Genomic DNA, 14,024 nt, shown 5'->3' on the forward strand with positions numbered 1-14,024 from the left:
CCCTTTAAGACTGTGAGCCAGTTGTTGGACAGGGATTGTCTCTATCTGTTGCCAGATCATACATTCCAAGCGCTTAGTACAGTCCTCTACACACATTAAGTGCTCAATAAATACGGTTGAATGAATGAATGAACTTCCTCTTACTTGCCATTTATTTTAGTGCTCATCTCGGCTGTAGGCATCGTAAGATCACAAATCTTCCCCTGCTTGCTTAGTCCCCCTCTAGACTGTAAGCTCACTGTGGGCAGGGAATGTGTCTGTTTATTATTATAATAAGAACAACAACAGTGGTACTTTCTAAGCGCTTACTATGTGCCAAGCTCTGGGGTAGATACAAGCTAATCAGGCTGTCCCACCTGGGGCTCGCGGCCTTAAATTTCCATTTTCCAGATGAGGTCACTGAGGCCCAGAGAAGTGAAGTGGCTCGTCCAAGGTCGCACAGCAGATAAAGGGGCGGAGCCGGGATTAGAACCCATGTCCTCTGACTCCCAAGCCCGGGCTCTTTCCACTAAGGCACTTTGCTTCTCTCCCAAGCGCTCAGTGCAGTGCTTTGCACACAGTAAGCACTCAATAAATACGATTGGGTGAATGAATGACTACCTGAATACCCTGTTCTGCACATGGTAGGCCCTGAGCAAATGCTCTCGATCGGCCGACTAACCGACAGTAGACTTGATAATCCAGTTTTTCCTATTTCTTGGACTGTTGGCTCCGTGTGGGATCTGGCCCTGTGCCTGACGTGATCACCTTTTATCAACCAATCAATCAGTGGCACTTCTTGAGCCCTCACAGTGTATAGCACCTGGGTAATTACAGGTCAATAGAGTTGGTAGACGCAGTCCCGGCCCGCAAGGATCTAGCAGGGTTCGTAGTACATAGTAAATAAAATACCACGATTGTGGGTTAATGCCCCGGAAAATAAAAACTAAAGCTTGGTCAGGTGAACCGTGTGCAATCGAGAAGCAGCGTGGCTCAGTGGAACGAGCCCGGGCTTGGGAGTCGGAGGTCACGGGTTGGAATCCCGGCTCTGCCACTCGTCAGCTGTGTGACTGTGGGCGAGTCACTTCACTTCTCTGGGCCTCAGGTCCCTCATCTGTAAAATGGGGATGAAGACCGTGAGCCTCACGTGGGACAACCGGATCACCCTGTATCTCCCCCAGCGCTTAGAACGGTGCTCTGCACATAGTAAGCGCTTAACAAATACCAACATTATCATTATTAAGGTCGGGATCTTTATATATGCATATTTGCTAAGCGCTTATTATGGGCCAGGCGCTTTACTAGGCACTTGAGGTAAACAAGCTAAACAGGTTAGACAGAGTCCGTGTCCCACACGGAACTCGCGAACTTAATCCCCATTTTCCAGATGAGGTAACAGAGGCACAGAGGGAGTGAAGCGACTTGCCCAAGGTCACACAGCAGACAAGTGGTGGAACTGGGCTCGGGACCCAGGTCCTTCCGACGCCAGGCCCGTGATCTATCCATTAGGCCACGCTGCTTTCCCCGTATTGCCTAGATTCTCGGTATTGCCTCCGCTGCTCTGTTCTTTGATGTGAACTGCACATTGATTTAGGAACAGTTTAATCTCTCAGGTCAAACACACCACAAAGCCTTAGCTCTGCTAATCGCTGACCTCCACCAAAGCTTATAGTCCTCGGGGATAAACAACTCAAAGTCTCGTCCCCCACGTCATCTGTGCAAAATAAATGCTGGTCTCCCCGGTCCACTAAGGGCCCTTGAAAAGTCCTTGCAATTGAGCCCGGGACGGAGAAGTAACGCAGCCTAGTGGAAAAGGACCGGGCCTGGGAGTCAAAGAACTTGGGTTCTAATCCTGGCTCTGCCAATTGCTTGGTGTGTGACCTTGGGCAAGTCACTTTGCTTCCCCGGGCCTCTGTTTCCTTATTGTAAAAGAGGGATTCGATACCTGTCCTCCCGCCTGTGTGGAACAGAGCCCATAATCAACCTTATAATCTTGCTTCTGTGCCAGCTCTTAGACCAGTCCTTGACACATCAATCAATGGCATTTTTTGAGCGCTTACTGTGTACAGAGGACTGTATTAAGTGTATGGGGTAATACAATGCAACAGAGTTGGTAGGTATGTTCCCTACCCACGAGGCGCTTACAGTCTAATAAGCACTTAACGAATACCATAATAAGAATATCATTATTATTATTATCATCATCATTTTTATGAGCTTTGCTGACATTTCTCACCTCCTTTCCCTCTCCCTCCCCCATGAAGAGCCCTGGCCAAAGAAAACACAGATGTGCAGGTAGGTCCCGTCTCCCTGCTTTGAGTCCTTCGTTTGGAACGGACGGTGATTCCGCGGAAACCCAATCTCGGAGCGCTTCCGGGAAGTAAAAAAAGGATCGACTTACCGGGATCTTCTATAGTTAAGTTCTTCGTTAGCCACTGAACAATGTCCGAGCCTAGGATAAAACAAAAATGAAGATGAATAATTGGGATCTGCCTTCTCCGGCGATTACTGACTCAATTATGCCCATTCTCGGTCCTTAGTAGTAATGGAGTAATAGAATTTATTACTCTCTGCATGGATGTGAAGCGAGAGCGGGAGCTTGGTGGGGACGGATTTTGAGGAGAGGAGAAATGTGGACCAAGAATCACCTCAGGAAAATGATCCAGGCAGGAGCATTGGAAGCAGGGGGAGGCTGGAATGAGAGGCTAGCGTTAGACGATCATCTCCTCGAGGGCAGGGATCCCAAGCGTTTAGTACAGTGCTCTGCATACAGTAAGCGCTCGATAATCGCCATTGTTTGTGGCTCCCAAATGCTTAGTACAGTGCTCTGCAGAGAATAAGTGCTCAATAAATACCACTGACTGATTGATGATTGGCAGCGGGAAGACCCACAACGAAGAGATGAAAGGGTCTCCCTCAGCCTACTCCCCAAAGAGACGGGGGAGATGAGTGAGGACGTGGAATGACCACTTTCAAATAATCAAAGAAACGGTCTCCTTTCATCACTGGACATTTCTGGGAATTTTCTGGGTATCTTCCCCCCGTAGACTGTGAGCGGCTTGAGGTCGGGGATCATGTCTACCGACTCCCTCGTATCGTATTCTCCCGAGCACTCAGCAGAGTGTTCTGCACACGGCGCTCGACAAATGAGCGCTTAGGACGAAGCTCCGTACAAAGTAAGTGCTCAGGAAATAAGCGCTTAGAACAATGTTCTGTACCAAGTAAGCGCTCAACAAATACCTCTGACCAATTGGTTCTGTCATTCAACACCGTTTGAAAGAGGAAAACTCTCAGTAGCGCTGTCGACTGTTCGGAGCGTTGTCCAGGTACTGGTGGTGTCTTTCTACCTACACAGTTCTGCTCCCTCACACCGACGGCATCTCTATGTCGCCCAGAACCCAAAAAGATGCTCCGAAGGCAGCCGGCTAAAAAAAACCAAAAAACTAACTCTGTAGGAAGGAATTAAATCACTCCCCACAGCACTACAATTATGAAAAGAATGTCTGACCCAATTTCGCCTTCATTTACCCAGCATGACATCTGCACATCCTGCTTTCTGACAAAATCGCTTCCGATGTTTGAGATTTTGCCTCTCGGACTCTCAAGTGGTGATTTCTGTCCTTCGCGTACGGAACGTGACTGCTCGCTCTGTTGTACTGTACTCTCCTGGGCTCTTAGTACAGTGCTCTGCACATAGTAAGTGCCCAGTAAATACCATGATTGACTGATTTGCAATGAGCGCAGATTCCCTTTATCAAAACAGGTCTCACCACTCTGGATATGGAAAGCAACTTCTCACACCAGCTATGCCACGACCCGGAGAGTGAACGAGGATGCTGGGAATTTGGGTCCCCGATCTAATAATAGTAATCATAATAATGGCGGTATTTGTTAAGTGCTTTCTATGTGCCAGGCACTGTACTGAGTGCTGGGGCAGATAAAAAGGTATCGCATTGGACAGAGTCCCTGTCCCCCATAGGGCCCACAGTCTTAACCCCCATTTTCCAGATGAGGTAACTGAGGCACAGAGACGGGAAGTGACTTGCCCAACGTCAAACAGCAGACAAGTGGCAGGGTCGGGATTGGGACCCAGGTCCTTCTAGCTCCCCGGTCAGTGCGCTATCCACTGAGCCAAGCTACTTTCTCTAAAAAGAAAAGCATGGATCGTTTTACGAAACTGTGCGTCATCTGAGTTGGAAATAAGAACAGTAGTGACAACCCTAGTATTTACTGACCGCCGACGTAATTCAGTGGATCGTATTAAGCGTTCAGGGAATGGTAGGGGTATTTTTTAGGTGCTTACTGTGTGCCGAGCACTGTATTGAGTGCTGGAGAGAATACACAATTGAGAAGGAACACGGTCCCTGTCTCTCAAAGCGAGCTCACAGTTTAAGAGTTTAAGTGAGGAGAAGGGATTGGAGACAGACACGTCGAGAGCGATGAAACCCGAGAATGCGCTCAAAGTCTCCGTGAGGAAGGGGGAGTCCGAGAGCCCAGGAGAGCAGCTTTTAATCAGTTTTGCGGTTGAGGAAACTGAGGCACAGAGCAGTTCAGTGACTTTCCCAAGGTCACGCCACAGGAAGTGGTGGATCAGGATTAGAACCCAGCTCCTTTGACGCCCGGGCCAAGGATTTATAAACTAAGCCACACTCCTTCCTCTTGAAAACCTGCTTTGAAATAGAAAGTTTTTCATTCCCTGCTATCCGATATTCAAATTTACAGTGGCAATTTAAACCTACTCTTTCCAAGGAATATTAAACATTTTTACCCTCTTCTTGAAGGAGTGATGAAAATAAGTAATTATTGAAACAGCCTTTAAACACTGAGCTTCCAAACTTACATATTCAGAGGGAAGAACGGCATTTCAATGAATTTCTTTTAGAAATTCTCTTATTGTGTTTTCTCATTTTGAAATCTACTCCACTGTAATTTACTTAATTAATGCATAATGGAATTAGAGCTGAGAGATTCTTTCAGACGTGACTTTATATCCCATTATGTTGCAAGGCAGAGTGTAAGTTCCTTGTGGGATGAGAATATTTCACTTCTCTATCCCGCTCTTCCCATGTGCTTAATGAAATGCTCAGCCCCAAGTGAGAGGTCTACTGACTCTGTTGTTTCGTACTCTCCGAGCGTTTAATACAGTGCTCCGCACACGGGCAAACGCTTACTAAATCCCACTGATTGATTTCTTTCTCTTTCCTCAGCATGTTCACACCACCCGAGAGTACTCCCGAACCTCGTCAGCACTTATAATAGTAAACCGAGGCGGTCTTTGGAAGGCCAAATGACTCGGACCTGGATTAACACATACTGGACAGATCATCGGGAAGTTACCAATGCTAGGAAAAGTCCAGGGAAAACGAGGCACGTCGGCAGCTGGACGGATAGAGACCATCACAAGGATAACGGGAGAACCGTTAGAAAGGTTGCGGATTACGGCAGAGGACAGGACGCTCTGGAGAAGGTATGTCCAGGGAGTCGCTATGAATCGGAAACGACTCGGCACTTAAGAATAATAATAACGATGGTGTAGTGGAAAGAGCAGTGCTTGGCACATAGCGCTTAACAAGTACCATAATCATTATTATTATTATTAAAGTACGGGCCCGGGAGTCTAATCCCGGTTCCACCACTTGTCTGCTGTGTGACCACGGGCAAGTCACTTCACTTCTCTGTGCCTCAGTTACCTTATCCGTAAAAAATGGGATTGAAGAATGTAAGCCCCACGTGGGACGGGGGCTGTGTCCAACCCGATTAACTAGTATCTACCCCAGTGCTTACCCCCGATTAGACTGTGAGCCCGTCACTGGGCAGGGATCGTCTCTATCTGTTGCCGAACTGTATATTCCGAGCGCTTAGTACAGTGCTCCGCACATAGTAAGCGCTCAATAAATACTATTGAATGAGTGAATGAATGAAAAGCGCTTGGCACGTAGTAAGAGCTTCACAAATACCATAACTATTATCAATACTCCGTTCCTCCCTCTTGTAATCTACTTTATTATAGAAGTAAGTAGGATTTTTTAAGCACTTACTGTGTTCAGAGCGCTCTACTAAGCCCATAGTCTCTGTCTCCCGACTAGATTGTAACTTTAGGACGGAGAATTATCTACAGACTCCCTTGTATTTTATACGTTTAGAACAGTGCTCGGCAAAAAGTAAATCGGGAGCTCTTTGAGGGCAGTGATCGTGCCCTGACCCTGCGGTGCTCGCCCAAGAGCTTAGTGCACAGAGTAATCGTTCGGTACGTACCATCGATCGGCCATCGGGTCACCCGAGCTGCCCTTTTTTTTAAAAAAATGGTATTTATTAAGTGCCTACTCTGTGCCAGGCACTGTCCTAGGAGCCGGGTCGGATACAAAGCAGTCGAGTTGGACACAGTCCCTGTCCCACAAGGGGCTCACAGTCTTAATCCCCGTTTGGCAGGTGTGGTAACTGAGGCACAGAGGAAGTGAAATGACCCGCCCAAGGTCACACAGCGGATACTGGGATTAGAACCCAGGTCCTCTGACTCCCAGGCCCGTGCTCTTCCCACTAGGTCACGCAGCTTCTCCCATAAAGTCCCTCACCGCATTTCCAGTGAAGTCTTCAGCGGGGCAAATCCGGACTTTGACACCGAGCCGCTAAGCCCAGGTCCACTCCGCATTTCTCTCCACGTACATCTGTCTCCTGCCCTTTGCGTCACAGATTAATATCGTTTATTTAAACACCACCTGACATCTCTCAGAAGGCAAACATCGCCCACGTAGCAAACTCGGGGCTTCGCTCACAGGCCCTTCAACAGCGGCTCGCTCACAAAGGCAAAGGTTGCTGGCAAAGCGATCCGTGGCTCTGCAATCCAATTTTTGGCCCACAGAAGTCCCGTGTCTTTCTAGAAAGCCAAGAACCACCGGGGAGTTCATGTTGGCGGGGTTTTTTTTCTTCATCTGATCTTCGAGTGATTTTAATTTATTCCGTTCCTTACTGCTTCGCTTTTCTGTAGCCTTACTGAGATATGCTTATGTAGATGTAAGGCTACGTTAATGAGGTGATCGCTGTCGCTCCTTATTCCTTTGGGAGATAGTAATGATAATAATTACGGTTTGTTAAGCGTTTACTGTGTGCCGAGCACTGTTCTAAGCGCTGGGGGAGATACCAGGTGATCAGGTTGCCCCACGTGGGGCTCAAAGACCGAATCCCCATTTTACAGATGAGGGAACTGAGGCACAGAGAAGTTCACAGAGAGAACTCAGGACCCAGCGCTCAAACCGAAGGACATTTTAGAGTGAAATGGGGATTTTTTTTTTTTTCTCAGCCTTTTAAACGTCTGGGGGACTGTAAAACCACTCCAGTACCAGAGGTCCAGACACTTCCAGCACTTAGAGAAGCAGCGTGGCTCAGTGGAAAGGAGCCCGGGCTTGGGAGTCAGAGGTCATGGGTTCGAAGCCCGGCTCTGTCACTTGTCAGCTGTGTGACTGTGGGCAAGTCACTTAACTTCTCTGTGCCTCAGTTACCTCATCTGTAAAATGGGGATGAACTGTGAGCCTCACGTGGGACAACCTGAGCGCTTAACAAATACCAACATTATTATTATTAATACCATTATTATTATTCCACTCCCAACCTCACTTTACGCATGCTGTGGATAAGGTTCTGCCCAGAGTAATAATAATAATTAACTGTGGTATTTGTTAAGCACTTACTACGTGCCAGGCACTGTACCTCAGTGGTGGGGTGGGGTGGATACAAGCAAATCAAGTTGGACCCAGTCCCGGTCCCACGTGGGGCTCCCTGTCTCAATCCCCATTTTACAGATGAGGGAACTGAGGCACAACGAAGTGAAGTGCCCAAGATCACGCAGCAGACAAGTGACGGAGCTAGGATTTGAACCCATGACCTGCTCACTCCCAGGCCCATGCTCTATCCACTAAGCCATGCTGCTAAGGATATCACCTACAAACTAAGCTTCTCTGACTCCTGCTCTCTTTCCTCGAATAATGATCATAATTGTGGCATTTCTTAAGCACTTATTAAGTGTGAAGCCTCATCGTCCGGAGGAGGAAGGCGAGGCACGGAGCAGCTCGGTGACTTACCCGAGGTCACTCCACAGGCCGGTGTCAGAGCCGGGATTAGAACTCACTTTCGGTCCCGTGCCCTTTCCACCAGGTCACACTTCCTCCCGCCTTCAATATCTCTGTTATCTCTTCCTCAAGAAAAAGGCAAGCTTCCTGTAGGCCAGGGACCGTGTCTCGGCTCCTTATTTTATACCAACACCGGCGTCTAGTACAGCGCCGGGCGCACCGTAAGCCCTTTCTTCCCTTTCAACACATGTGAACTAGTAGCGTCTCCCGCTTGATGCGGCGTGGCCTAGTAGGATGAGCCCGGGACCGGGAGTCAGAGGACCCGAGTTCCGATCCCTGCTCTGCCGACTGCCTGCCGTGTGACCTCGGGCAAGTCGCTTCACTTGTGATAGATGGAATAGACTTGGTGGACACGTTCCCCGCCTACGTGGCGCGTACAGTCTAGAGGAGGAGACAGACGTTAAAACGAATAATTTTTCATCCGGCGTCAGCTCGATCGACCGCTACTGGCCCCGGGGTGATGCGTGGTCGGAGCCCGGAGAGACGCCGTGCCCGCGTTTCCCGGGATCTTTTGCTTCGTCCCCTCCCCAGCGGGGCCTACCAACAAGGAGCAGATGATGCACCGTTTTCATAACTGTCATCCTCAGCCTCCTCACCCATGAACCACGCAGCTCCTCACACGCGTCACAGACCCAAGGGGACACAACGCTGTCAAATCCACTGCTGGCCTGAAAGCTCAGCTGGGTTGGGGGTAATCTTAGCTTCTCGCCTCTCTCTCTCTCTCTCTGTCTTCTCTGCCCAGTAAAGTCCGGGCTCCAGCTTTAAACAAATTGTATCTCTTGCCGAGATCAGTAATAATGGCAATTTACACTCCCAGAAACATAATAAAACTGCTTGGGACCATTCATTCTGCTGTGATAAGCAGGTTTGCCTGGCATTTTTCACTGGCTTGGCAGTGCTCCCGGGGGAAGAAAAAACCCCAAAAAACCCTTTTCCTTCATAGAAAGCTTGCTTCAGAACGTCAGGGTTCCTTTCCTCCCTGTTTGACTATCTGGCTTATTTTCTAATATTCCCAAAACATTTTGATGTTCCTTTTGATGTTCTTCCTTTAGCTTCTGATCCAGCATGAGAGTGGAAAGAACATGAGGCCGGAAGGCGGGAGACCCGGGTTTCTAAACCCAGCTCGGCCGCTGGCCTGCTGAGTGACCCTGGGTAAGTCGCTTAACCATTCTGTGCCTCAAGGCTGAGAAATGAGTCCTTTAAAATCCTAAACGGCTAGCGTCCTCTTAAACTGGCTCCACCATTCGACTGGGAGCCGCTTGCAGGCAGGGAGCACGCATTTTTTTTTTTTTTGTTTGTTTCCGGTAAGCTCAGAGAACGGCGCGTTACACTCGGGAACCAAAGCTGCCAGCTCTGTTGAATTATAATAATAATAATGATGTTGGTATTTGTTAAGCTTTTACTATGTGCAGAGCGCTGTTCTAAGCGCTGGGGGAGATACAGGGTGATCAGGTTGTCCCGCCTGAGGCTCACAGTTAATCCCCATTTTACAGATGAGGGAACCGAGGCCCAGAGAAGCGAAGTGAATCATACCCTCCCGAGTGCTCGGCACAGTGCTCCGCACACAGCAAGTACTCAATAAATAGCACCGATGACGGTGATGACGATGATGATCAGACACATGATAAATACCAGTACTATTATCACTTATAACGATAATAATAATAACGGATATTTGCTGAGCACTTTCTACATTCCAAGCTGTATTTCCCTACTGAAACAGATCCAAGATAACAGGGCTGGAGCCAGTCTCCGATCGACCTGGGGCTCACCGTCTAAATAGAGATTTTACACTCGTATATTAAATTGGGGATTAAGACTGGGAGCCCCACGTGGGACGGCCTGATTCCCTTGCACCTCCCCCCGCGCTTAGAACGGTGCTCGACCCCTAGTCAGCGCTTAACCGATACCGTCGTTCTTATTGGTATTAGAGGGGGTAGGATTTTGCATTTTGCAGCTGGGGAAACAGAGGCCCAGAGAAGCGAAGTGATATTCCCAGGGTCCCACAGAACACGAGCGGCGGAGCGGGGATTAGAACCCAGGTCCTCTGACGCTCGGTCCTCTGCTCTCTCCCCTAGGCCGTGCTGCTTTTACTTAGGACCGAGTGACCGGACGGCGTACGTGGGCTGGCTGTGTGCAGGGAACGTGTCCACCGGCTCCGTTAGATTTTACTCTCCCGAGCTCTCCACACAATCAGCGCTCCGGAAACCCGACCGGTTGACCGGATCCGGTTGTCACCCTCACACCGACGTGGCTCCACTGCTGGGGGGGGGGATGCGAGGAGACCTGCTGACAGCAGGATATCAGAGATGCTGCTGTACGATCAACAGGAGGAAGACAACTCACCCAAGCAGGAAGAGCCCAAGAACTGATCTAAAGAGAGGGCGGAGCGGAGTCTCTAATTCCCCCGCTACGCTAGACAGACCACCCTGGCAGTTAAAAACTGGGAAGGGAGCTGCTCTCATCATCAACCACGGTATTTACCGACCGCTTCCTCTTTGCTTGCCCCGAGACCGAGAAACCGACCGTCTAGTAGGAGACCGGACAAGTGGTTGGAATTAGGGGTTAATTCACTCAATTCCTGTTGCGGGGAGTATTCGGGAGAAGGGAATGCGAGCTCAAGACCCCTTTCGTCCGCCTCTTCCTCCTCCCCTCTTCTCCTCCCCCTCTTTTTTGTCTCTTTTTTGCTCCCGTTCCCCTTGTCGGATCTAGTTTTTAAAATGATCTGCAGAGTAGCCCCGCCCGCTTTCACGTTGCCCAAAAAAATGCCATAAAGTGTGGTGATTTTTCAGGTAAATATGGTAAGCTCCCTGACTCCTCTGGAGCTCCACCATATCCCACCTCCGCCACTGAGCGGCTGCGTGCCTTTGGGCAAGTCACTTGACTTCTCTGGGCCTCAGCGACCTCATCTGTAAAACGGGGAGTAAGACGGTGAGCCCCACGTGGGACGAGCTCGTATCTACCCCAGCGCTTAGAACAGTGCTCGGCACATAGTGAGCGCTTAACAAATACCATCGTTATTATGACTATTATATGGAAAATGCTTTCGCGTCTCTTGCCCATCTTGCTCCTTCGATTCTGCGGCGAAATGGGCCTTGTTTGACTTTGGATAGAAGGTTCTCGAGGTGGAGTTACACAGACCCCGGATACGCTGGATCCCTCTGGTTCCCGCTCCGGATTTCCCGCCCTTTGAAAACAGGGAAGTCCACTGTGAGGCCCCAGGCGTCTGCTGATGGCGAAGTAAAACGCTTATTTCCATTCATTTGAATTTCTGATAGAGTTTCCATCGACAGCTGGGTTGGACGAGGAAATGGTGCGTGTCAGCGGGGCTTGCTACCCCAGAATCCCTCTGAGGCGTCCTCGGAAACTTTGGGCAGGAAATGCGTCTGTTGTATTGTTATTCCGTACCCTCCCAAGCGCTCAGTACAGTGCTCTACACACAGTAGGCCCTCAATAAATCGACTGACCGCTTAGTGGACAAGCTCTCGATCTCTACTCGAAGGAATAGAGAAGCAGGTTGGCCTAGTGTGACGACGACGGGCCTGGGAGTCAGGAGGACCTGGGTTCTAATCCCGGCTCCGCCACTTGTGTGCCCCGTGACCTTGGGCAAGTCACTTCTCTGGGCCTCAGTCACCTCGCCTGTAAAATAGGGAATGAGACCGTGAGCCTCACGTGAGGCGGGGACTGTGTCCAACCCAATTTGCTTGGACCCACCCCAGAGATCAGTACGGTGCCTGGCACGTAGGAAGCGCTTTATAAATACCATTATCGTTATTATCGATACACAAAGAGCTGGGTGGAACAAAGGAGTTTCCATATCACGAATCCTTTTTTTCCAGGAACCGTTTCGACAGAGCGTCCCTGGTGTAGAGGTATTAGCCAATTAAGAAATTGCATATTCAACCCCTTCGAGACGACCGTGGAAAAAACTGAACCAGGATAAAAGCCGTGATTATTTGATTATCCCGAAACGGAAGGTTTCCTAGGCCACACGCTTACCTCCGCACGCCGATCCATTTACGGCTAAATTGAACGATTTTTTGTGAAGGGAATAAACATACACTCGCTGATGGTTTTGATGCCGTATCCAGCTCCCTGGGTACCCGGCATCGAGAGGGAAATCCTCTCTGTCAGAAGGGTTGCCTTTGTCACAGGCAGCCTATGGGGGAAATGCCAAATAATAATAATAATCATCATAATCGTTAAGGGCTTGCTATGTGCCAGGCACCGAACTAAGCACTGGGGTAGATTCCAGGTAATCCGGTCGGATGCAGTCCCCGGCCCACGTGAGGCTCACAGTCTTAATCCCCATTTGACAGTGGAGGTGACAGGCGCAGAGAAGTGAAGTGACTTGCCCAAGGTCACCCAGCAGACAAGTGGGGAAGTCAAATTAGAACCCAGAACTCTGAATCAAGGGCCCGCGCTCTTATCCACTAGACCACGCCCCTTCCCAAACCACCCTGCTTCCAGTGATCAAGACGATCCTGGATCTCGTTTCCCCACACCTGAGGAGTGGGGTCACGAAAGTGGAAAAATCATTTAGTCACTTGGGAATTTTTTTGATGGTATTTCTTAATAATAATAATTAGCAATGATGGTGTCTGTTAAGCGCTCACTATGCGCCGAGCATTGTTCTAAGAGCTGGGGTAGATGCAAGATTATCAGGTTGTCCCACTTGGAGCTCACAGTCTTAATCCCCATTTTACTGATCTGGTAACTGAGGCACAGAGAAGAGAAGCTGCGTGGCTCAGTGGAAAGAGCCCGGGCTTTGGAGCCAGAGGTCATGGGTTCGAATCCCCGCTCTGCCCCTTGTCAGCTGTGTGACTGTGGGCGAGTCGCTTAACTTCTCTGGGCCTCAGTTACCTCATCTGTAAAATGGGGATTAAGACCGTGAGCCCCACGTGGGACGACCCGATACCCCTGTGTCTACCCCAGTGCTCAGAACAGTGCTCTGCACATAGTAAGCGCTTAACAAATAGCAACATTATTATTATTATTATTATTATAAGTGGCTTGCCCAAGGCTACACAGCAGACAGGTGGCAGAGCCGGGATTAGAACCCACTTCTTCTGACTCCCAACCCCGGGCTCTTTCCATTAAGCCACACCGCTTACTATGTGCCAGGCACCATACTGAGCGCCGGGATACTTATGAAATAATCAGATTGGACACAGTCCGTGACCCTCCCAGGGATCCCAGTGTTAATCCTCGTTTTACAGGTGAGGGAACTGAGGCACAGAGAAGTTAAGTGACACTCCCAAGGTCACACAGCAGGCAAGTGGTGGAGTCGGGATTTGAAATGAGGGGTGATGTAGGCTGACCCCCAAACTCTACCAGAAGTGATTTAACGTCCGTCTCCCTCACCAGACTATAAGCTTCTGAGTAGCCCGTCAACCAACTCTGTTGAACTGACCCAAGCGCTTAGTACAGTGCTCTGCACACAGTAGGCTGTAAGTTACTTGAGGGTAGGACTCGTGCCTCCCAAATCTATTGCATCCTCCCAAGCGCTCAGTCCAGTGCTCCGCACACAGTAAGAGCTTGAAACTCAAAAATCGATCGATCGGTGGTCTCTACTGAGTGCTTACCGTGCGCGGAGCAACTGTACTAAGCGCTTGGGAGAGCACAGCGCAAGAGAGTGGGTCGACACTTTCCCCCAGATTCCATTTAGACGAAGATCTCCGCTTTCTTATATCGGGGGATTCAAATTCCGCCCCTCTGGGGTGGAAATGGCTAAAGGAATGTTTGTGTTTTCCCAGAATGACTTGGAAATGTCAGGCTATTGTCAAAATCGACTTTTAACGTCAATGTCACTCACGGACCTCGGCATTACCGGCCTCCGGGTTGCCGTGGTAACTAGCCCATGTCAACAAGGGCGGGCGGAAGGGCTTTCGAAGTGACAGGGAGAATAATAGATGAGCGACA

General features: G+C 49.5%; 1 protein-coding gene across 12 annotated transcripts in view; it reads right to left on the reverse strand.

Annotated features, from left to right (window-relative positions):
- The window catches only part of RGS7 (regulator of G protein signaling 7), a 137,624-nt gene that overhangs the window by 64,049 nt on the left and 59,551 nt on the right, over positions 1-14,024 (reverse strand). For 11 of the 12 annotated variants that reach the window (XM_039914841.1, XM_039914838.1, XM_039914840.1 and 8 more), the window contains one exon: positions 2,381-2,431. In XM_039914841.1, coding sequence (XP_039770775.1) covers positions 2,381-2,431 — 51 coding nt within the window. Of the gene's footprint in view, positions 1-2,380; positions 2,432-6,551; positions 6,647-14,024 lie in introns of those variants that run through there. The other variant, XM_007672444.3, reaches the window with a different exon arrangement.

Source organism: Ornithorhynchus anatinus, chromosome 19 (genome assembly GCF_004115215.2).
Source record: "Ornithorhynchus anatinus isolate Pmale09 chromosome 19, mOrnAna1.pri.v4, whole genome shotgun sequence".
Taxonomy (NCBI): Eukaryota; Metazoa; Chordata; class Mammalia; order Monotremata; family Ornithorhynchidae; genus Ornithorhynchus; species Ornithorhynchus anatinus.